Below are 24613 nucleotides of genomic sequence, written 5' to 3' on the forward strand. Positions count from 1 at the left end.
TCCTGAAAATGTATCTTGTTTTCCACAAAAATGTGAAGCAGCACAACTGTTTTCAACATTTATAATCAGAAATGTTTCTTGAACATCAAATCATCATATTAGAATGATTTCTGAATGATGAGACTGAAGACTGATGCATACAATTCATTATAAAACATATTTAAATAAAAAAAAGTTATTAAACTGTAATAATATTTCAAATACTTACTGTATTTTGATCAAATAAATGTAGCCTTTCTGATCATAAGAGACTCATTTCAATCACATAAAGAAAAATCTAATTACAGACACCAAACTTCTGAAGTTTTGCAGAGCAACTCCTTTTGTTTGACTCTTGAGTTTACTCTGTACAGGACTCTACAAGTGTTTCGTGACACAGGTAAGGATTTCGGAGTACATTCAAAGTTCAGCACAACATACAGAAGCATGCTTTGAAAAACTAAAGTAACAAAATAACTGATAAACACATTTTGTTTTGGACATCACAGTGGCATATGCTTCACAACACTGGTATAATAAGCATGGAAAGCCCCTGTTTTATGCTACATACGGTTTGTTCCGATTTTTTATCTTTTTAAATATCCTCTAGCTTTCAAGCTAATTTTACCCACCAATGAATTGAGAGCTACACTCAAAGCAGTAGTCACATGACCCTCCCTCTATCTTCAGCTTGCAGGAGAGCGGTTTGTAGGCCTGTGCCAGCATCATCATGTTTGTCTTGTGGCTAACACAGCTGTGATATAATTAACTCTGGAAGATTGATATAGATGTTGATATGACGTTGGATTAAATGGCCACGTCATTTCTACAGATATCTCTTCAACAGAATTGACATGCAGTCTCCATCTAACAAATCTGCCACAAAGAGAGACATAATATTCCTTACAGTGAAAATGTTTTTTAATCATTCTTTATATTTAAGGCACAGTTGGTGAAATACAGATACAGTCACAGTTACATACATACTGATAGTATGGCAGTGTGACTAAACAGCGCAATCACAAAAATTCACATCAAGCACATTTGAAGCCTGTTAGGCTGTTCTGTGTCAAAAAAAAGCAAAGAAGTAAAGAGACCAAAATCTGGAATGTTGCCGTGTGGAATATGTGTAAACCTTTCATTTCTGTCCTGATGACACGACAGCAAAACCACACAGTGAGGCGTGTACGTTTGTTGGCTTCGATGAAAGGAAGTCACAGCCTGAAACGCCACCAAAGGTGGTAATGATATCAAGGCCTAAAAATAACATGCTTCATACCTTAGAATAACAACATGCTTCATGTGTATTTTATTATTATTAAAATGTTCATGTCTGGAATGTGAACACTGTAAAACAAAGAGTTCAATTTTGTCATTATTTCAGCTTTTTTTTTACAGACTGATTAAAATGTAATGCTTTAAAATAAGGTCCATTACTTAACATTAGTTAAAGAATATATATTTACAACGTTTATGAATCTTTATGTTTACTTCATTAGTTAATAAAAAAACACAACTATTATGCCCTTTTACATAGGCTTTCATGATTGAATGTTCAAAAAACACATCGTCTTTCACATATTTAACATCGTTGCAGCACCTGTTTTTCTAGTCTGTCAGAAACACTGTTTAATTCCTGCCTCTATGAAAGCCCCTCTTTCCAAAAAGCGCAATGTGCTCTGATTGGTCAGCTGGACCAGTGTGTTGTGATTGGTCAACCGCTTCGAGCTTGTTTCGGAAATGTCACGCCCGTTACCATAACTGTGAGTTTCAGCACACTACTAACTAACTCAACCAGGCCTCGCCCTCTTTACTTTGCATATGCAAATGAGCATATTTAAATGAGAAATATTGTCACGTGTCCGTTCCCAGAAAGAAAACCCAAGACTACAATGGAGGCGTTTCAAGGAGTTCAGGACCAGTGCTCACAGATATAGATAGTAACTTCCTTTGGAGTAATTTTGCAGACCTTTTTCATGCTCAAACAGCAACATTACACACTAAAGAAAGTTGAAAATGTAAAAAGCATAATATATACTCATTTTCCAGCTCCCCTAGAGTTAAACAGTAGCCTGACATCGTCATACTCAATTCTAGTCAGAATATGAGTCTGATACTGCTCCGTTGGGCTGTGATTATGGGGCGTGTTTCAACCGAACCAGGAAAGACCTCAATTGGATAGACCTACAACCAATCAGAGCAACGGAGCGACCGAGCGACGCATAACGTTAGTAGTCAAATGTCAACAGAACTCAACTGCACTGTGTTGCCAAGTCCACGGGTTGAAGCGACCCCAATTATGTGATATACAGACCCAGGAATGCGAATTTTAGCAGGCAGTCCTTCCAAAATAACACATATTTTACCCCCCAAATGCCTTTTTTCCCCGGAGAACCCCCTGGAAAGCTTTTGGGCTTGTTTTTGGCTAGTTTTGAGGAACGTTAGCAATTGGGCGGGTTTTGTTGTAAAACTTGGCAACCCTGTCTGCACGCACGCTGGAATAAGTAGCCTAGCGTTAGAAGAAAAAGATGAGTGTAAACGAACTTTGCCGGTGTTGTGAAAAAAGAATGTAAGGATACACGGAGTACTTCCCAACACGATCATCATTTCTGAGAGAAATAGTAAAGGTGAATGCATATACGAACAAGTTCTCCGTTTAGGATTAGAACAAACTCAACCCAAGCGCCTTTGATGACGTGGATGATTACGTTACTGTTGATCATCTGTCCATCATCGTCTAAAGCCCGCCCTGACAATTTCATTGGTCCGAACAGTTTCTGTTCGGGCATAATTACTTCTCTATGGATCAAGTCCAGACCGAACTGCCCGAGTAAAAATGTTGTGGGCGGGGCTAAGTTCGGCTGGCATCCAGGCTAGTTAAACAGTTGATTTTTACCGTTTTTGTATCCATTCAGCTGATCTCTGGGTCTGGCGGTAGCACTTTTAGCATAGCTTAGCATAGACCGTTAGAATCTCGCTCCAAAAAAATGACCAAAGAGTTTCAATATTTTTCCTATTTAAAACTTGACTCTTCTGTAGTTACATCGTGTACTAAGACCGACGGATTTTCTAGACCAATATGGCTAGGAACTATACTCTCATTCCTGCGTAATAATCAAGGAACCATGAGTAAAGTTGCACAATGATATTACGCAGTGCCTGAAAATAGGCTAACCTCCGTCAACATAACCAACGTGACAACCTGCTTGCACAGAGAGTGGTCTTAGTACACAATGTAACTACAGAAGAGTCAAGTTTTAAATAGGAAAAATATCAAAACTCTTTGGTCATATTTTTAAAAGAGAAATGCTAACGGTCTAATCAGATTCAATTATCTATGCTAAGCTATGCTAAAAGTGCTACCGCCAGACCCAGAGATCGTCTGAATGGATTCGAAAACGGTAAAACTCAACTGTTTAACTCTAGGAGAGTTGGAAAATTAGCCTATTTTCAAAAATAAATGGGCTTCTTTAAATTATATAAACTGATGCAACTGTTGAAATTATCATTAACCAAGAATAAATAATGCTTTAGAAGATTTTTTTATTATTATTGTTAAGCTAATCCAGTTAACTAATGCTAACAAATGGAACCTCACTATAATGTGTTACTGATTAAGATAATCATAAACTGTTTTTTTAAACACCTGGCATCTTTATTGCAGGATGAACAGGTGCTGTACTTATTAGGAAGCACATTCGTGTCACGGTTACCAATTTGATAATCTACAAATGAAGGCACAAACGTTTAAGCTCGACTTCTTCTCTGGCAAACAACAAATAATAATAAAAAAAATCTCTAAAAGGGCCTCTTCTGCTCACTCATATTGTGCTTATATGGTGGAACGTCCCCCAGAAGCAAGTCCAGCGGTGTGTCCAAAAAAATGTCTCTCATAGTTCGTCTCGGGCCGTCCTGTCCAGGGGAGACTGGAGCACATCTGAGTTTTGGGCCTCTGTGCTGATCTCAGCCTGTTCCCGGGTCTTACCCGAGCGCTTCCTGTCCCAGTCTGTGCGTACTTTCTCATTGTCCCACACCGTGGAGGTTTCAGTGTCACTGATGTAGCCAGGTTCGCCCGTGTAGTGCGTAGGGAACACGAGCAAGGGCTCTGCTGAGAAAGCTTTCAGGTCCCTCGTCTCAAACTGCTCCATGTAATCTGATCTGAAGGTGTGAAGATGAAGACAGAGATGTTATACAAGACAAAAGCAAAACATATAATGACATATAATAATAATAATAATGTTTTCTTGTACAAAAGTCTGAATAGTTGCTTAGTATTGCATGTTGCTATATGGTTGCTATCTAAGATCTTAGCCGATCTTCATTTGTGTGTGTGATGGAGGGATTCCTGCCGCTGTTTTGACTCCTTTACACATTTTATAAGCTCTTCACAAGTTCTCAGCTGGTCAAAATACCATCATAAGCAGCAACGCACATACAACCAGCACATTTAGCCCTAGCTCACAGCATTGTTTTGGATGTCCGGTAAGTTCCATCTAAAAAAAAAAAAGCTGACCAATCAGGTTGTGAACGTATCCCTACGCCTTTCGGTATCTTTTGGTTCAGTGTTAAGATTTGTAGTTCAGTGTTGCATTTGTAGTACTTACACAGGATGCTTATTAAACATAACAGGAAGGAATTCGTCCACAGGCAACATTTTACTGAGCGGTTCAGCTTTGAGGAGCTTTTTGGCTCCTTGCAATGACATCATGTAACCCAAGGTCCAGTAGGAATAATCCGCCACCACCAGGTTGCGAATGTTTGGCACTGCTTTTTCAGGCCGGTCCACTTGCATCCTCTTCCTCCCAATATAACTGCAAGGGTTCAACATACAATAACCAACATGAATAATCTCCCATCAATACATGAAACAAATATAGAGTGCAGTCAAAGAAAGTAGACCCGCTCACATGAGGTCCCAGTCCAGACCCTTACTCTCCACCTCCCGCATTAAATTCTGCAGGCGTCTCTTGAAGAAAATCTCAAACCGCAAATCATCTTCAAGCACAAGCGAGGTCTTCAGCCCTCTGTCTGCAATCTGCGTAGCACAGCACATAGTGAGCTGTCTATCTATTCTAGATTATTAACACAGGGCTTTTCCAAAATGTAGGTAGCCCTGTGAGAAACCTTGTTCATAGCCAAACACCTGCAGCACAACTGTTTTCAACATTGATCATAATCAGAAATGTTTCTTGAGCAGCAAATCATCATATTAGAATGATTTCTGAAGGATCATGTGACACTGAAGACTGGAGTAATAATGCCGAAAATTCTAGCATCACATAAAATATATTTCAGTAGAAATCTTTTACTGGTGAGCCTTTACCTTGGTGAGCATAAGAGACAGCTAGGCGACTCACTACATTTTGGAATGTAACTACAAACTGGGATGTGTGCCAGACCTCTTTCCAGATGTTGTAGTGGGACAGGAAGCATCCAAGCTCTCCTTTTGTGAGAGGTCTGCCGTGGTACGGGTCACTGTAGCCGGGAAGCATGTGGATTCCCATAGCATTGATCTCACTCACGTTCATAGCTCTGGAGGAAAAGGAGAAGCTTTGAGCAAATGTTTTGCAAATGCATTAGTTTTTAGGGTAGCAGAAGTGAACTTACTTGCCATCAACAGCAGCGATAATCTTGCAGTCGATCTCTTGCTCTCTCAAAGCCATCAGCATGCGCTCACGACGGTCGTCCCGCCGCTTCAGGTTGATCATAAACACCTTTTAAAACGCATAAAAGCATTCAATGAATGCAAAGTCACTAAAGAATCATTTAAATCGCTAAAATGGACCCACAAATAAAAGCCTAGTTACCTCATCAAAGCCCATTTTGTCAAGGTTTTTGACAGGTTTGGCCAAGTATCTGGAGGGTTCAACTGGAGGATTTCGCACTGTAAATGAAAAAAGGGGTGGGGTGACACTTTTATTTCAACAGTCCCCTTTAGACGTTCTTCTAACTATAAGTAACTTTGCAACTTTGTGTCAACTACCAGTCATTACAGTATTAGTAGACTGTCTGCTGACACTTTATTTTGATGGACCCCAACAGACATTCTACTGACTATGGAGGGTATGCATTGACTTCACTTTCCCGCCAAACAAGCCCCCTCAGCTGGGACTGAGGGGCAAAAGAGCTGCTGCACGACTGGATTTAATAGGGGAAACTGCGAAGACGCGAGTAAAACAAACGATTATAATTTTAAACTTTAAACTAAAGTTTGGACTTGATATAGTGTTCCTTACAACTTACCAAAGATCCAGTGATCCATGGATATTGATATGCCGCCAGGTATCGTGTTTCCTGACATTTATAGGAGCCCGTTTTCAACACCGGGGAAGTACATAGTGTAACGGAGGCCAGCTAGTAGTCGCTGTGCGAGTAAACCTCACTCCTCAAGAGACGCTCTAGCGACTGATGCTAGAGGTTGCAGCCTTTAGCCGGCGGACCCGGGTTCGAGTCCCGCTTGGAGTGGGCGGGTCGAACAGGAGGGGTTACAATAGCACAAATTTGCCTGTGAATGCTTTATATAAATACAATATAGGTAGGTCTAAATCCGGGTGATCACTTATATCAATGTTATATATATATATATATCGTCATATTCTCCAGCCTTAAAACGTGTTGTTGTTTTTTACAGTGTTTATTTAAAAATATCCAATTATGCAGAATATACAAAGGAAAATATTTAATTGGTGAGTTGTCAATACAATATAAAACAATACAATAGATTTTACCTCATAATTCAGTATTTTGACACAAAATGATAACTGCAAATCCATTGTTTCGCTGCCTGGAGTCACATTGTTTCTGTGAATTGCAGCGATCCATTTGCTTCTCTTTTCTGTAGCTTTTCTGCAGTCTCTAAAAATACAGCTCGGATTTCTTCTCAAATCTATTTATGCAGTCAATCTCAAAGCTCTTTCCCGTTTTAGATGTGTTTTGTGTGTTTTTCGCGGGATTCACGCTGAAAACCACTGCTGCCGCTCAGTCTTTTTGCTAGCCTAGAAATCTAGACGCACCCTAGCGGCAGCAAATCTAATTTCCAGCCAGGGTCGTCTAGCAACTCTCCGTTGGCTTGCGAGCTGAAAAAACCAAACTCTAGTCAGGCCAATCACATCGTGTATAGAGTCGGTGGGCGGCTTAACATAATGACGGTAGAGTTGCGCGGTACCGTGTGCTACTTGAAAACAATGAAGCTCGCGAACAGCGGCCTTTCGAATTGGCTTTGGCCGTGACTCTGGAAGACTTGGAGTTAAGCTTTTCTTTGAGGAAAGAACAAAGAACGGCACTGAAGTCATTCTTAAGAAAAGTTTTGCCGACCGGATACGGCAAAAGTTTAATCTATCAACTAGCTCCGCTTCACCTTCTTCGTTGCTCTGGTTGGTCGTAGCGCTATCCTATTGCGTGCAGAGGGAATTTGGAAGACAACCGTTTATCCCGCCCCTCGGATTGAGCCCTGCCAATGGTGTGTTCCCAGACCCAACATCTTGATGTGGGTCTGGCTTGTTTTTGCCACTCAGTGTGCATAAACGCAGTCACTCTGGCCGGTGGTGACGTCACGCGCATACCCTCTATAAGTAACTTTGCAACTACATACTAACAGTGCTGGGTAGTAACTAATTACTGTAATCTGGATTATGTAATCAGATTTAAAAAATAAATACTTGTAATTAGATTATATTACATTTTAAAATTCTCATAATTAGACTAGTTACTTTTCTATTGATTATATTAATCTACCCAGCACTGCGTGTCAATTTATTCCACTAACCCTAACCGAACAGTCTACTTATACTCTAATGAGAGTTAGTTGACATGTAGTTGCAAAGTTACTTATAGTTATAGCGTATCAAACTAAAGTGTAACCCAAGGTGGTAATAAGCAGACCTTTTTCTTATTTCACAGCTGAAACATACCATTGACCTCCAGCATAGTATGAATGAAGCTGTCTGCCTCGTCTTGCAGAGTGCTGTGGGCACGAAGAGGCACTGGGAGATACCCGTAGGTTTCCTTGTTACAAACAAACATTTGAACCTCTGCAAAACAACAAAGAATGCAAATAAAAGTGTGAAATAATATGCACAATATACCCTTAAAGGGGTAGAACACACAAAAATGTAAAGTCTGTCATCATTTACTCGCCCTCATGTCATTCCAAACCTGTACACTGTACACCTGTACACTGCCTGGCCCCCCAAAAAAGTGGCTGTTTGGATATAAATGCTTAAGAGTCCAATGATTGGATCATTATTGCAGTGATTATTATGTTTCTAGAATTTGGCAACAGTTCTTCTAACCCTAATTGATCAAAAACAAGATCTTGACAAAAAAAATGTATGCACCTCTTGATGGAAATACATGTTGTGATGTTATTTCCATCAAGATCTTGTATTGACAATGCAAGAGTCCAGCACTCTGTAAAGTCTCCTCCAGCACATCCCAAAGACTTTCAATGAATTTAAGGTCTGGACTCAGAGGTGCCGATTCATGTGTGAAAATGATCCTTCATGCCTGATGAATCTTGACATTGTGATTCTGGAATATGGTCATGATGTGTCTTCCTACATGGTTGTTTAAGAGATGAAAAGCTACACACTCCATCAATCAGGGTTAGAAGAACTGTTGCCAAACATATAACATGCTAGAAACATAATAATCACTGCAATAATGATTCAATCAATGACTAAGCATTTGCCTATTTAAATCCAAAAACTTTTTTTGGCCGGGCAGTGCATCTTATGTGGTGTTGCACAAAAGAAAGAAAGTCATACAAGTTTAGAACACCATAAGGGAAAGTAAATTACTTTAATTTTGTTTTCTGTTGAGGCACACACCTGCAATGCGGGCTGAAAAAGCGAAGACTATAATGTCGTCAAAGGCCCAGGTGTAGTCTGGATGTGGCGGGTGAAAAGCCAGCATTCTGGAAGCTTCTTTCCGCAGGTCCATCAGGAAAGTCGAGTGCACCATGGGAACGGCAAAGCAACCCCTACGCACTTGCTTACGCATGGGGATGTAGGCAGGAGTTCGTTTATAGTAGCCCTAGTGTAGATGAACGCAATATATACATCACTTTTTTTGTTCATATTCCATAAGAAAGTGTTATGAAGCATTACAAACAAATATTCACAAGACCTGTACCTGGGATGACATTCCACACCAGAAGTTTGAGTAGGCAGCACGGGACTCCATCATTGGTGCCACGATTGTCTTGTTCTCCTTTATTAGTTTCCATAAGACGTCTCGGTTGATCAGAAGATTATCACAATCAGTCATCTGAAAGATTTAAAATAACAATACAATTTCATGCATGCATGAAAAGGCAAAATTTGCTCAAGATAAATCACCAGAAGCTCGATCTTGAAGTAAAATCAAGTACAACTTTCTGATTGTGTCCTCTTTGCAGATTTGAGCCAAGACGAACAAGACGGCCATTTAAGGGATAAAGTACAGTGTGTACATATCACTTATTATTACACAGCTTTACACAACATAAACATGAAATATTGATTTGAGAAGAATCTGTATTAAAATCGTACTCGTTTATTATCTTATACTGTACAGCGGTGCTCTTGCAACAAGGCGAACACTTTGACAATATTGCCACAGGTCTACTATGAATCATTTTAAAGTACATAAGACGGCATTTGAATGTGATACGAGAGACACGAAAGAAACACCGGTCTCAAATACTCGGATGAGCGGCCATTATACAGCGGTGCGGGATTTTGGAATGTCGCAACGGACCAATCAGAATCAAGCATTTCAGTTGTGTGAAAAATTAAACGAATTAACCCTGATTTACACCCACCTAAAGGATTATTAGGAACACCATACTAATACTGTGTTTGACCCCCTTTCGCCTTCAGAACTGCCTTAATTCTACATGGCATTGATTCAACAAGGTGCTGAAAGCATTCTTTAGAAATGTTGGCCCATATTGATAGGATAGCATCTTGCAGTTGATGGAGATTTGTGGGATGCACATCCAGGGCACGAAGCTCCCGTTCCACCACATCCCAAAGATGCTCTATTGGGTTGAGATCTGGTGACTGTGGGGGCCATTTTAGTTCAGTGAACTCATTGTCATGTTCAAGAAACCAATTTGAAATGATTCGAGCTTTGTAACATGGTGCATTATCCTGCTGGAAGTAGCCATCAGAGGATGGGTACATGGTGGTCATAAAGGGATGGACATGGTCAGAAACAATGCTCAGGTAGGCCGTGGCATTTAAACGATGCCCAATTGGCACTAAGGGGCCTAAAGTGTGCCAAGAAAACATCCCCCACACCATTAAACCACCACCAGCCTGCACAGTGGTAACAAGGCATGATGGATCCATGTTCTCATTCTGTTTACACCAAATTCTGACTCTACCATCTGAATGTCTCAACAGAAATCGAGACTCATCAGACCAGGCAACATTCTTCCAGTCTTCAACTGTCCAATTTTGGTGAGCTTGTGCAAATTGTAGCCTCTTTTTCCTATTTGTAGTGGAGATGAGTGGTACCCGGTGGGGTCTTCTGCTGTTGTAGCCCATCCGCCTCAAGGTTGTGCGTGTTGTGGCTTCACAAATGCTTTGCTGCATACCTCGGTTGTAACGAGTGGTTATTTCAGTCAAAGTTGCTCTTCTATCAGCTTGAATCAGTCGGCCCATTCTCCTCTGACCTCTAGCATCAACAAGGCATTTTCGGCCACAGAACTGCCGCATACTGGATGTTTTTCCCTTTTCACACCATTCTTTGTAAACCCTAGAAATGGTTATGTGTGAAAATCCCAGTAACTGAGCAGATTGTGAAATACTCAGACCGGCCCGTCTGGCACCAACAACCATGCCACGCTCAAAATTGCTTAAATCACTTTTCTTTCCCATTCTGACATTCAGTTTGGAGTTCAGGAGATTGTCTTGACCAGGACCACACCCCTAAATGCATTGAAGCAACTGCCATGTGATTGGTTGATTAGATAATTGCATTAATGAGAAATTGAACAGGTGTTCCTAATAATCCTTTAGGTGAGTGTATTTTGACGATTCCAGAAGTTTCTTCAATAAAAACATTAATTATTGAGAATTCCCTTTTGGAAGTTGCACATTTTTATGAATTACACCAATCGCCACAAGTCTCTATTTACCTACTTGGAGATGCATGGTCCTAACAAAGAGAATGGAATGTGAGAGTGTAGCAATCTCACCATGATATAGTCTGCCCACATCTCTCGTGCAGACTCAAGCGCTGCCTGCCTCAGTTTCATGACGTAGGCGTAGCGCTCGTTCGTCCACTCCTTTGGTCCTTCCTCATTGTGATATTCTCTGAGTAAGTAAGAGAAATGCAAGGAAATGCAAAAATTTACCCATCCCACGAAATCACAAGTGAAGGAACATGACAAACCTTGGTTCCTCTTTTGGCCTCCACTCCACATAATGGTAGAGTTTCTGTACATTGACGAGCCAGTCTCGCAGTAGGTATGTAGTGTTGTCAATATTGTGGTCGGTTGCTACCCTGTCAGCAATGAAATAGAAACATAGAGACGGTGCTCATTATGTGCACTTTACTTTCTACAAAGAACAATATCTGGTGAAAACTAAAGATTACATGAGTTAACCACAAGCGTATGATTACCTGCACACCATATTTGAGTTCATAAGACACATTTAGACCAGAAACAGGGAAAATAACTTTCTTACAGCAGAACTAGATTAAAAGAGTTGCAGAACATGAGAAGTGAAACTGCAAAGCTATCTGGTGATCACAGATACACAGGAGCAGAGATCAAGTAAACAGATGAGCTAGAGTAGACCCTGAGTCCTACTTTTCACTGGCTCGGTCTTAGCAAGAACAGATATTCTCATTACAACATGACTTTCCCAGTCCAGATGCGTCTCCTGCAGCAGAGCACAGCTGTGAAGCCTAAGAGTCTACAAATCCAAACAGAGTTTGAATGCCACACGGACCTGTGAGAACATAACTCTGGCCAACAACTACTACTACAGTACAGATGGATTCAGGACATGAATTCAAGCCAGATTGTTACAAAGTCTTGAAACGTTGAAAAAGTGAAAGTGACATTTGAAGCCCAAGCATAGTAACCCATACGCGGAAATTGTCCTCTGTATTTAACCCGTCCAAGTTAGTGCACACACATTAGGAGTAGTGAACACACACACACACACACACCCAGAGCAGAGGGCAGCCATTTTTGCTGTGGCGCTTGAGGAGCGATTGGGGGTTAAGTACCTTGCTCAAGGGTACCTCAGTACCCTTTTTTGTGTCTTAAAAATGACTGATCGATGATCTCATTTTATTACTTCTATTAGTAATAGAAGAATAATTCTATTATTCTTCCAATTTCAGGTTTTAATGTGTATATATGTGTGTATGATTGGTATATTTATTTATGATGAGTAGTTGAGTTATTTATTTTTGAGTGGTTTTTAACCGGACCTCAGTACCAAAATTAATTCCAGCTCATGTACCATGTTTTTGGAATGACAATAAAAAAATCCTTAATCCTTAAAGGAACACTCCACCGTTTTTAGAAATAGGGCTTATTCAACATCTTTCCTACATTTAGATATGTGGGCAAATGCATTTTTGTCTCAGTGCATGCATTGTTTTAGTTTGGCAGGGTGAATGGCTAGCTAGCTTAGCTTAGCTTACGCTAGCTTAGCTTAGCATAATGAATGGAATCCTATGTTGCCAGCTAGCATGTCCCGAGTAAAAGTGATCAAAAAAAAAAAAAAACCCACCTAATTACTTCTTGTGGCCTGCGTATTCACAACGAATACAAATAGCGATATATAGCCTAATAATATATTAGGGTGAAGCACAGGCGAAGCACTGCTACTTGGGCGCACCCAAACTTTGATTTCATGTGTTGCGTGATATCTCTGCGCTCAAGTAGCAGTGCTTCACCTGTGCTTCCCCATAATATAGTCCCAAGTCAATATCTGCCTAGGAAATTGCCTAGTCTTAATCTGCATCGCTATTTGTACTCGTTGTGAATACGCAGGCCACAAGAAGTAATTAGGTGAGGTTTTTTTTTTTTTGGATCACTTTTACTCGGGACATGCTAGCTGGCAACATAGGATTCCATTCATTAAGCTAAGCTAAGCTAGCGGCGACCCTGCCAAACTAAAACAATGCATGCAATGAGACAAAAATGCATTTGCCCACATATCTAAATGTAGGAAAGAAGTTGAATAAGCCCTATTTCTAAAAACGGTGGAGTGTTCCTTTAAAGCTGCAGTCCGTAACTTTTTGCGCTCTAGTGGTTAATAAACAGAACTGTATGCGTCTTGCAGAAGAACATTGCAGCCGGAGCTACTTCTCTCTGTTTATGTCTATGGCGAGTCACGCAGGGACTGTGCTCATCCGCAGCGGTTCCTACCAGACCGGTCTGAAATAGTCCCAATATAAACACGTATTATAAGTGTACCATAATGATTCAGGATAAGACAAACACACAGTTTGGAAAATGGATTCATGTTGTACGTTTTCATTATATAATTTTTGTAAATCTTGAACACAGAAAAGTTACGGACAGCAGCTTTAAAAAAAAAATCCTAAATTACCTTCGGGTTACAGTCTGACTCTCTAAACAGTAGACCATGACTGTTATATTAGTGGTTCTCAACTTCTTTTACTCAAAGGCCCCCAGTTGTCCGACACAATAGTCGAAGGTTTCCCACTATAGGCCATGTCTGGTATTTTTTGCTGTAATTATGGTAAGTTGTGAGTTAAGTTTTTTTATTAACAGAAACTAGGAGTACTGATATTAAATTAATCAACCATGAGTCATGTTTCTGGGTGTTCTTCAATTAAAACAACAGTTACAGTTAACAACAGTTAAATATTTTATTATATTTAATAAGAATAACATTGCATTTACAATTGCATTACACGCATATTTTTACTAATTAGTGGTGCTTGCGTAGCAAGGCATCACTATTACTATCTAGCCCCAGAACGAGTTTTAGTGATGCCTTGCGCAGCAAGGCATCACCATCACTCTCAAACATACCTATTAGTGTTGCTTGTGAAGCAATGCATCAATATTGTTATTCTCCATACTTATTAATATTAGTGGGGCTTGCGTAGCAAGCCCTAAATATTAATATCTCACCCCATATCGGTTTATTAGTGGTGCTTGCGTAGCAAGGCATCACTATTACTATCTTGCCCCAGAACGGTTTTAGTGATGCCTTGCGCAGCAAGGCATCACCATCACTCTCAAACATACTTATTAGTGGGCCTTGCGAAGCAAGGCATCAATATTGTTAATCTCCATACTTATTAATATTCGTGGAGCTTGTTTAGCAAGGCGTATATATACTATGTAACCCAGGAATGGCTTATTATTCTTCTTCTTCTTCTGGCCACTTTTTCGGCGCGCTTCTCCTCCCACAAATTTTGTCACAGACCCATGAATGAGGCGTCAAATCGACCGGCCTATACGGGAATGGTGTGCTATATCTTTTCTAAGGGATCGGGGGTGCGATGTTCGCCCCAGGGGCGTAAAAGTAACCGAAAAGTCAATGGGATTTAACATTGCGGAGACTTTGACCCCTCATAGCTCTGAGCGAGGATTTCGGAGAAACTCGTGTGTCAGCACATCTGAAGAGGCTGACAGGCCCTGTAAGATGACACATCGCAATGGGGTATAAGTTGTACCCCTGGGGCGCTAGAGCTGCCCAAATTTCCTCAAATTTCCCCATTGACTTATAATGGGGAGGGACGTCCCATAAAACTCATGTGTTTCTCTTACTATGGGAAATTGCATAGGGATTTTGTATTGACCATAGCTCTGGCTCACAGTGTCTTAGAGACAAGGGGGTGGGCTCAATTTACTCAGACAGCCAATCACTATCTCAGGATGATTGTCAACCTATGAAGCCACGCCCTAGCAACCACTTAGAGCTCCCTAGCAACTGATCCCATAGACTTCCATTGAAAGAGATCAAAGGGATATCTTTTGATAGAAGTGTCATAGAAACAAGAGGGTGGGTTTGTTTGACTCGGGGCATCAACAGCCAATCACAAGTCACCTTCAATACTTCCTAGCCACGCCCTAGCAACCATTATCAAGCAGCCTAGCAACCATTTACCAAGACCTATATCTCTGCCTCAGAACATTATAGAGGCATGGGGGTTGGTTTATATCATTCATACTGACAAGCAGCCTTTGGAGTATCATCATTGGATGCTGCCAAGCCACGCCATAGCAACCAAACAGAGTACCCTAGCAACCGTTTACCAAGATCTATATCTCTGCATCAGAACATCATACAGACATGGGGGTTGGTTTATATCATTCATACTGACAAGCTGTATCCATTGGATGCTGCCAAGCCACTCCATAGCAACCAAACAGAGTACCCTAGCAACCGTTTACCAAGACCTATATCTCTGCATCAGAACATCATAGAGACATGGGGGTTGGTTTATATCATTCATACAGACAAGCAGTATCATCATTGGATGCTGCCAAGCCCCCCTAGCAACCAAACAGAGTACCCTAGCAACCGTATACCAAGACCTATATCTCTGCTTCGGAACATCGTAGAGACATGGGGGTTGGTTTATATCATTCATACAGACAAGCAGTATCATCATTGGATGCTGCCAAGCCCCCCTAGCAACCAAACAGAGTACCCTAGCAACCGTATACCAAGACCTATATCTCTGCTTCAGAACATCATAGAGGCCTGGGGGTTGGTTTATATCATTCATACAGACAAGCAGTATCATCATTGGATGCTGCCAAGCCCCCTTAGCAACCAAACAGAGTACCCTAGCAACCATATACCAAGACCTATATCTCTGCTTCAGAACATCATAGAGACATGGGGGTTGGTTTATATCATTCATACAGACAAGCAGTATCATTATTGGATGCTGCCAAGCCCCCTTAGCAACCAAACAGAGTACCCTAGCAACCATATACCAAGACCTATATCTCTGCCTCAGAACATCATAGAGACATGGGGGTTGGTTTATATCATTCATACAGACAAGCAGTATCATCATTGGATGCTGCCAAGCCCCCCTAGCAACCAAACAGAGTACCCTAGCAACCGTATATCAAGACCTATATCTCTGCTTCGGAACATCGTAGAGACATGGGGGTTAGTTTATATCATTCATACAGACAAGCAGTATCATCATTGGATGCTGCCAAGCCCCCCTAGCAACCAAACAGAGTACCCTAGCAACCGTATACCAAGACCTATATCTCTGCTTCAGAACATCATAGAGGCATGGGGGTTGGTTTATATCATTCATACAGACAAGCAGTATCATCATTGGATGCTGCCAAGCCCCCTTAGCAACCAAACAGATTACCCTAGCAACCGTATACCAAGACCTATATCTCTGCTTCAGAACATCATAGAGGAATGGGGGTTGGTTTATATCATTCATACAGACAAGCAGTATCATCATTGGATGCTGCCAAGCCCCCCTAGCAACCAAACAGAGTACCCTAGCAACCGTATACCAAGACCTATATCTCTGCTTCAGAACATCATAGAGGCATGGGGGTTGGTTTATATCATTCATACAGACAAGCAGTATCATCATTGGATGCTGCCAAGCCCCTCCATAGCAACCAAACAGAGTACCCTAGCAACCGTTTACAAGGACCTATATCTCTGCATCAGAACATCGTAGAGGCATGGGGGTTGGGTCTTTTGACTCAGACTGGCAAATAGTCTTTAAATGTCACCACATAAATTGTATAGCCACTCCATAGCAACCATATAGAGTACCCTAGCAACCGTACAAACACATGAATAGGACATATCTCAGCTCCAGAACATCGTACAGACTTGGGGGTGGCCTCTTTTGTTTCGGGTGAGAATCCAGTACACACAACATAGCATCCGAGAGGATTTTTTTGCCACGGCAAGCACCACTCACATTTTCTTCAGGAAATGTACATTCTAGTGTTGTGATTTCTATTCACCTTTTCAAAACTTTGCCACGCTACTCCTCCGGCACCGTTTGGTGTAGACCCATGAATGAGGTGTCAAATCGTGCGACTTATTGAGAAGAGGTGTGCTATATCTCTTCTAAGCGATCGGGTGTATGATGTTAGTTTTCGGCGGGAAAAAAATCGTCCCAATCAAGTCCCCATTGACTTAACATGGAGACGAGGTTTATGTGATCATATCTCCGCCTCAGAACATCACAGAGACTTGGGGCTGGTCTCATTTGAATCGGCCTATCAAGCAGCTAATAACTAGTGACATTCAAACTTCATAGCCACGCCCTAGCAACCAGCTACAGCACCCTAGCAACCATATATCAACATTAACAAGCCATATCTCAGCCCCAGAACATCGTACAGACATGAGGGTGGTCTCTTTTGACTCAGACTGGCCAATATTCTTTAAATATCAAACCATAAATTGTATAGCCACACCCTAGTAACAATTTACAGTACCCTAGTAACCGTACAAACACATGAATAAGCCATATCTCAGCCCCAGAACATCCTACAGACATGTTGCTTGTCTTTTTTGCATTATCCGGGTGGCGAGTTTTGCCACGGCAAGCACCACTCACATTTTCTTCAGGAAATGTACATTCTAGTGTTGTGATTACTATTCACTTTTACGAAACTTTGGGGCGCTACTCCTCCGGCACCGTATGTCGCAGACCCATGAATGAGGTGTCAAATCATGCGGCTTATTGAGGAGAGGTGTGCTATATCTCTTCTAAGCGATCGGGTGTATGATGTTAGTTTTCGGCGGGAAAAAAATCGTCCCAATCAAGTCCCCATTGACTTAACATGGAGAAGAGGTTTATGTGATCATATCTCCGCCTCACAACATCACAGAGACTTGGGCCTGGTCTCATTTGAATCGGCCTATCAAGCAGCTAATAACTAGTGACATTCAAACTTCATAGCCACTCCCTAGCAACCAGTTATAGCACCCTAGCAACCATATATCAACATTAACAAGCCATATCTCAGCCCCAGAACATCGTCCAGACATGAGGGTGGTCTCTTTTGACTCAAAATGGCCAATATTCTTTAAATATCAAACCATTAACTGTATAGCCACACCCTAGTAACCATTTACAGTACCCTAGCAACTGTACAAACACATTAATAAGCCATATCTCAGCCCCAGAACATCCTACAGACATGTTGCTTGGCTTTTTTGCATTCCAGTAGCATCAGAGAGGATTTTTTTGCCACGGCAAGCACCACTCACATTTTCTTCAGGAAATGTACATTCTAGTGTTGTGTTTACTATTCACCTTGAAGAAACTTTGGCGTGCTACTCCTCCGGCACCGTTTGTTGTAGGCCCATGAATGAGGTGTTAAATCGTGCGACTTATTGAGGAGAGGTGTGCTATATCTCTTCTAAGCGATCGGGTGTATGATGTTAGTTTTCGGCGGGAAAAAAATCGTCCCAATCAAGTCCCCATTGACTTAACATGGAGAAGAGGTTTATGTGATCATATCTCCGCATCAGAACATCACAGAGACTTGGGGCTGGTCTCATTTGAATCGGCCTATCAAGCAGCTAATAACTAGTGACATTCAAACTTCATAGCCACGCCCTAGCAACCAGCTACAGCACCCTAGCAACCATATATCAACATTAACAAGCCATATCTCAGCCCCAGAACATCGTACAGACATGAGGGTGGTCTCTTTTGACTCAGACTGGCCAATATTCGTTAAATATCAAACCATAAACTGTATAGCCACACCCTAGTAACCATTTACAGTACCCTAGTAACCGTACAAACACATGAATAAGCCATATCTCAGCCCCAGAACATCCTACAGACATGTTGCTTGCCTTTTTTTCATTATCCGGGTGGCGAATTTTGCCACGGCAAGCACCACTCACATTTTCTTCAGGAAATGTACATTCTAGTTTTTATTATTCTTATTCCGGACAACATTTTGTCCCGCTACTCCTCCCACATTTTTCGTCACAGACCCATGAATGAGGTGTCAAAACGTGCGGCCTATTCGGGAATGGTGTGCTATATCTTTTCTAAGGGGTCGGGGGTGCGGTGTTCGCCCCAGGGGCGAAAAAGTAGCGAAAAAAATCCCATAGACTTAACATTGGGAAAAATGTCAAAAACATTTAACAAGTCATAACTCTAAGCGAGGATTTCGTAGAAACTTGTGTGTCACCACATTTGAAGAGGCTGACAGGCCCTTTAAGATGACACATCGCAATGGGGTGTGAGTTGTACCCCTGGGGTGCAGGAGCTGCCTAAATTTGCCCCATTGACTTACTATGGGGAGGGACGTCCCATAAAACTCATGTGTTTCTCTTACTATGGGAAATTGCATAGGGATTTTGAATTGACCATAGCTCTGGCTCACAGTGTCTCAGAGACAAGGGGGTGGGCTCAATTTACTCAGACAGCCAATCACTATCTCAGGATGATTGTCAACCTATGAAGCCACGCCCTAGCAACCATTTAGAGCTCCCTAGCAACTGATCCCATAGACTACCATTGAAAGAGATCAAAGGGATATCTTTGGATAGAAGTGACATAGAAACACGAGGGTGGGTTTGTTTGACTCTGGGCATCAACAGCCAATCATAAATCACCGTCAACACTTCCTAGCCACGCCCTAGCAACCATTATCAAGCAGCCTAGCAACCGTTTTACAAGACCTATATCTCTGCCTCAGAACATCATAGAAGCATGGGGGTTGGTTTATATCATTCATACTGACAAGCAGCCTTTGGAGTATCATCATTGGATGCTGCCAAGCCACTCCATAGCAACCAAACAGAGTACCCTAGCAACCGTATAACAAGACCTATATCACTGCATCAGAACATCGTAGAGACATGGGGGTTGGTTTATATCATTCATACTGACAAGCAGTATCATAATTGAATGTTGCCAAAACATTCCATAGCAACCAACCAGAGTTCCCTAGCAACCGTTTACCAAGACCTATATCTCTGCATCAGAACATCGTACAGACATGGGGGTTGGTTTATATCATTCATACTGACAAGCAGTATCATCATTGGATGCTGCCAAGCCCCCTTAGCAACCAAACAGAGTACCCTAGCAACCATATACCAAGACCTATATCTCTGCTTCAGAACATCATAGAGACATGGGGGCTGGTTTATATCATTCATACAGACAAGCAGTATCATCATTGGATGCTGCCAAGCCCCCTTAGCAACCAAACAGAGTACCCTAGCAACCATATACCAAGACCTATATCTCTATCTCAGAACATCATAGAGACATGGGGGTTGGTTTATATCATTCATACAGACAAGCAGTATCATCATTGGATGCTGCCAAGCCCCCCTAGCAACCAAAAAGAGTACCCTAGCAACCGTGTACCAAGACCTATATCTCTGCTTCGGAACATCGTAGAGACATGGGGGTTGGTTTATATCATTCATACAGACAAGCAGTATCATCATTCGATGCTGCCAAGCCCCCCTAGCAACCAAACAGAGTACCCTAGCAACCGTATACCAAGACCTATATCTCTGCTTCAGAACATCATAGAGGCATGGGGGTTGGTTTATATCATTCATACAGACAAGCAGTATCATCATTGGATGCTGCCAAACCCCTCCATAGCAACCAAACAGAGTACCCTAGCAACCGTTTACCAAGACCTATATCTCTGCCTCAGAACATCCTAGAGACATGGGGGTTGGTTTATATCATTCATACAGACAAGCAGTATCATCGTTGGATGCTGCCAAGCCCCTCCATAGCAACCAAACAGAGTACCCTAGCAACCGTTTACAAGGACCTATATCTCTGCATCAGAACATCGTAGAGGCATGGGGGTTGGGTCTTTTGACTCAGTCTGGCAAATAGTCTTTAAATGTCACCCCATAAATTGTATAGCCACTCCATAGCAACCATATAGAGTACCCTAGCAACCGTACAAACACATGAATAGGACATATCTCAGCTCCACAACATCGTACAGACTTGGGGGTGGCCTCTTTGGTTTCGGGTGAGAATCCACTACACACAACATAGCATCCGAGAGGATTTTTTTGCCACGGCAAGCACCACTCACATTTTCTTCAGGAAATGTACATTCTAGTGTTGTGATTACTATTCACTTTTATGAAACTTTGGGGCGCTACTCCTCCGGCACCGTATGTCGCAGACCCATGAATGAGGTGTCAAATCATGCGGCTTATTGAGGAGAGGTGTGCTATATCTCTTCTAAGCGATCGGGTGTATGATGTTAGTTTTCGGCGGGAAAAAAATCGTCCCAATCAAGTCCCCATTGACTTAACATGGAGAAGAGGTTTATGTGATCATATCTCCGCCTCACAACATCACAGAGACTTGGGCCTGGTCTCATTTGAATCGGCCTATCAAGCAGCTAATAACTAGTGACATTCAAACTTCATAGCCACTCCCTAGCAACCAGCTACAGCACCCTAGCAACCATATATCAACATTAACAAGCCATATCTCAGCCCCAGAACATCGTACAGACATGAGGGTGGTCTCTTTTGACTCAGACTGGCCAATATTCTTTAAATATCAAAACATAAACTGTATAGCCACACCCTAGTAACCATTTACAGTACCCTAGTAACCGTACAAACACATGAATAAGCCATATCTCAGCCCCAGAACATCCTACAGACATGTTTTTTGCCTTTTTTGCATTATCCGGGTGGCGAATTTTGCCACGGCAAGCACCACTCACATTTTCTTCAGGAAATGTACATTCTAGTTTTATGTACTGTTGTGTGCGCTGTGTAAACATGATGGTTTTTGTAGTTCTAGACTAAATGTGAGCAGGCATTTACTCATCTCATGAGCACAAAAAACAGATTCAGTATTCCTCAAAATCAATAAAAACAGTGAAATGCACATTTAGAATATTACACAAACCTGCAATATGTTAAATAATTTAATCTAATGTCTTTGCTGCTGATGTTTTTTAGCTTTATTGCTAAAGTAAGAAATGTTGAACTTTATTCTCCTCGGTTATATTCTTCTGCAATCCAGAATGGCAGCGCGGCTGAAACGATCGTAAAAGTAACGCAACACATTACTTCCCATAAGTAACATAAGTAAATAAGTTATTTATTTAGGGAGTAATGCAATTTTGTAACAATTCACTTTTAAAAGTAACTTTCCCCAACAATGTTAATGAACATAAATGTCCTGCTTCAGTGCAGAACTGAAACTGTGCAGTTGTTAACCTAAAAAAAAAAAAAACTATTTCTACTTAATCTAATCTTAAACTATTATTTTTGCTGGTGTAAGTCAGGTGAATTCAGTCATATTAAATTATGCTTTTCACATGAATGAAACCAATTAATTTGGATGGACTTAATTACAACATAAAGAAAATATACAGTAAAGTATTTTTGCCATTTATAAAATAAGAGTAGGGAAATGGGAACACGTGTTGGAACGTGTGCACTAACCTCTGAGTCACAGCTCCAACACCTGACAGTTTTTTTTATTAAGAAAAAGGCTTAATCCATATTTGTGATACTTTTAAAGCAATACTTCACCCGAAAATGACAATTCTGTCATTCACTCACCCTCATGTTGTTCCAAACCTGTATGGCTTTCTTCAGTTAAACACAAAGGAAGACATTTTAAAGAAAATAGATAATCAGACACAGTTGACAGTAGCCATTAACGCCCATAGTCATTTTTTTTTCCTACTATGGAAGTCAATAGCTACCGACAACCATCAACTGTCTGTTTCAACAGAAAAAAGAAACTCATACAGGTTTGGAGCAAAATGAGGTTGAGTAAATGGTGACAGAATTTTCATTTTTGGGTGAACTATCCCTTGAATAGACCCATAAACTATGTTAAAAACACACACACACATTTACAAATAAATCAGTATAAGTAATAATGTACAATGAGCTTATCACTGTCCATTTCACTGTACATTATTCCACTGACCAGTAATTATTCTAAAACATTTAACCTCTAAATGGAGCGTTTGACCAATCAGAATCAAGTATTCCAGACGTGTAATAATTTAATTTTGCTATGTTAATTATTAATACAGTGAACATTTCTAAGCTAACACTCCACATTGTTCACCATAAGCAGGTAGTCTGGCTATATTAGCTATAACTGGCTGTATTACATATATTCCCTTGGCATTATATGGCAATTCAATGTGTTCTAGGACAAGACTTGGTAACTGACACCTTAGCAACATAGTTCTTCATTCACTGGTTAGGACAATGACAACTTTACGGGATAAATGCAATCTTTGGTAGTGATGAGAGGGACGCATTGAATCTGGAGGAACCCCTCCCATTTTTTTCCCCTCTCCAGTTTGCCCCTCCATAGCATGAGCTGCTGGCAGACAGATGTTCACACACATCAAAATTAAGTGCTATTAACACACACAGGCATCATGTGTTTTGATATTTCTAACATTATGGCATCCGAAATAGAACAGTCAATGAGCAGGCACGCCGTTACACACACACACACTACACACACACACACACACACACACACACACACACACACACACACACACTTACCAGAGCGCGATTCGGTCTTTCGGGTAATTGAGGCGCTCAATAGTGCCAAGAAAATGCGGCAGAGAGTGTTGTGCGTTACGGCAGATGAGAGCGATCATTACTCGCGGAGCTAATATGGGGGACTCCGGGCTCCAGCGCTCTTCATGGAAGTATCCTTGAGCTGGTCCAGTATTCATCAGACAGCACCACAGCACCGACACGAACAACACGAACCAGAGCATTGTACAGCACTGACCCTTTACAAGTAGACATACGATCTATTGCAGCTAAACCACAGTTACACCCAGTTCATGAGCAGGCAGAAAGTTGAAAAGGGGTAACTTTAGTTTAAATAATTCCGCCGACCAAAATCAGCCTGAATTGACAACACTGCAAACGAGCGCGTTAAAGGGGATGTTACGCTGACGTTTAAAGGGGAGGGACCCATTTTAAAGGGTTAGTTCACCCAAAAAGTGAAAATTCTGTCATTAATTACTCACCCTCATGTCGTTCTATACCAGTAAGACTTTCGTTCATCCTCGGAACACACATTATGAAATCCGAGATAAACCTCAATAGACAGTAATGTTTGTTTGTTTGTTTATTAAGATCCCCATTAGCTCCTGACATTCCAGTTGCTATTCTTCCTGGGGTAATGTAATATACCCACCTTTAAGGCCCAGAGGTGGAAATGACATTTTAGCAGTTTTTCTGCAATATTTGCACACCCTCATGTTTAGCTAATTTTGGACTTAGCATGTTGTTTACTCATAATAAACATAAACAGATTATTTTTATATTTGTTGTATATAATTCAACCAAACTACAGCCACGGTGGAAATGACGCTAAATAAAAATTGATTTATTTTCTTGTGCTGAAGAGAGTTTCATCTTCAACTAATATTTCCATGTTTACTAAGTAAATAAAATATTTAAGGTGGATGTATTAAGGTGGATTTTGTTGAGGGAGGTGACAATTACGAAAAACCTGGGGACAGACTTATTTTATTCCAAAAATAATTTAAAATTGTGATAAACATATGGAATTTAGATGGTAAAATATTTTATTTGTCCTTAAGACAAACCTGTTAAAAATATCTTTAAATCGATCCTTTAATATACATTTTTAACATTCA

The 24613-nt window shown here is 41.0% G+C and overlaps 1 protein-coding gene across 2 annotated transcripts; it reads right to left on the bottom strand.

The window, feature by feature from the left end:
• Positions 1-880: 880 nt before the first annotated feature.
• colgalt1a (collagen beta(1-O)galactosyltransferase 1a) lies at positions 881-23884 on the bottom strand. 2 transcript variants are annotated; one of them, XR_013817909.1, is made up of 13 exons: positions 23499-23884; positions 11362-11472; positions 11165-11282; positions 9112-9246; positions 8808-9012; positions 7890-8009; positions 5787-5863; positions 5587-5693; positions 5379-5511; positions 4887-5014; positions 4584-4790; positions 3351-4137; positions 885-2901 (listed from the first exon to the last, which is right to left on the bottom strand). XR_013817909.1 is itself a non-coding variant. In XM_079835083.1 (12 exons), the coding sequence occupies exons 1-12, from the start codon at positions 23717-23719 to the stop codon at positions 3870-3872; spliced, it is 1830 nt and encodes a 609-aa protein (XP_079691209.1). In that variant the 5' UTR covers positions 23720-23884; the 3' UTR covers positions 881-3869. The 2 variants fall into 2 exon arrangements, 1 of the variants encoding a protein (XP_079691209.1); XM_079835083.1 differs by having other exon boundaries at positions 881-4137.
• Between the last annotated feature and the right edge of the window lie 729 nt (positions 23885-24613).

This window comes from Gobio gobio (genome assembly GCF_949357685.1).
Source record: "Gobio gobio genome assembly, chromosome: 1".
Classification (NCBI taxonomy): Eukaryota; Metazoa; Chordata; class Actinopteri; order Cypriniformes; family Gobionidae; genus Gobio; species Gobio gobio.

Excerpts from the sequence above, each read along its gene's own strand:
- colgalt1a (XM_079835083.1), bottom strand. The coding sequence starts at position 23,719 with ATGCTCTGGTTCGTGTTGTTCGTGTCGGTGCTGTGGTGCTGTCTGATG. Across the intron at positions 9,247-11,164 it reads TGTGGGCAGACTATATCATG|ATGACTGATTGTGATAATCT; the intron begins GTGAGATTGCTA and ends TAAATCTTTCAG. Across the intron at positions 4,138-4,583 it reads ATGTTTAATAAGCATCCTGT|ATCAGATTACATGGAGCAGT; the intron begins GTAAGTACTACA and ends TCACACCTTCAG.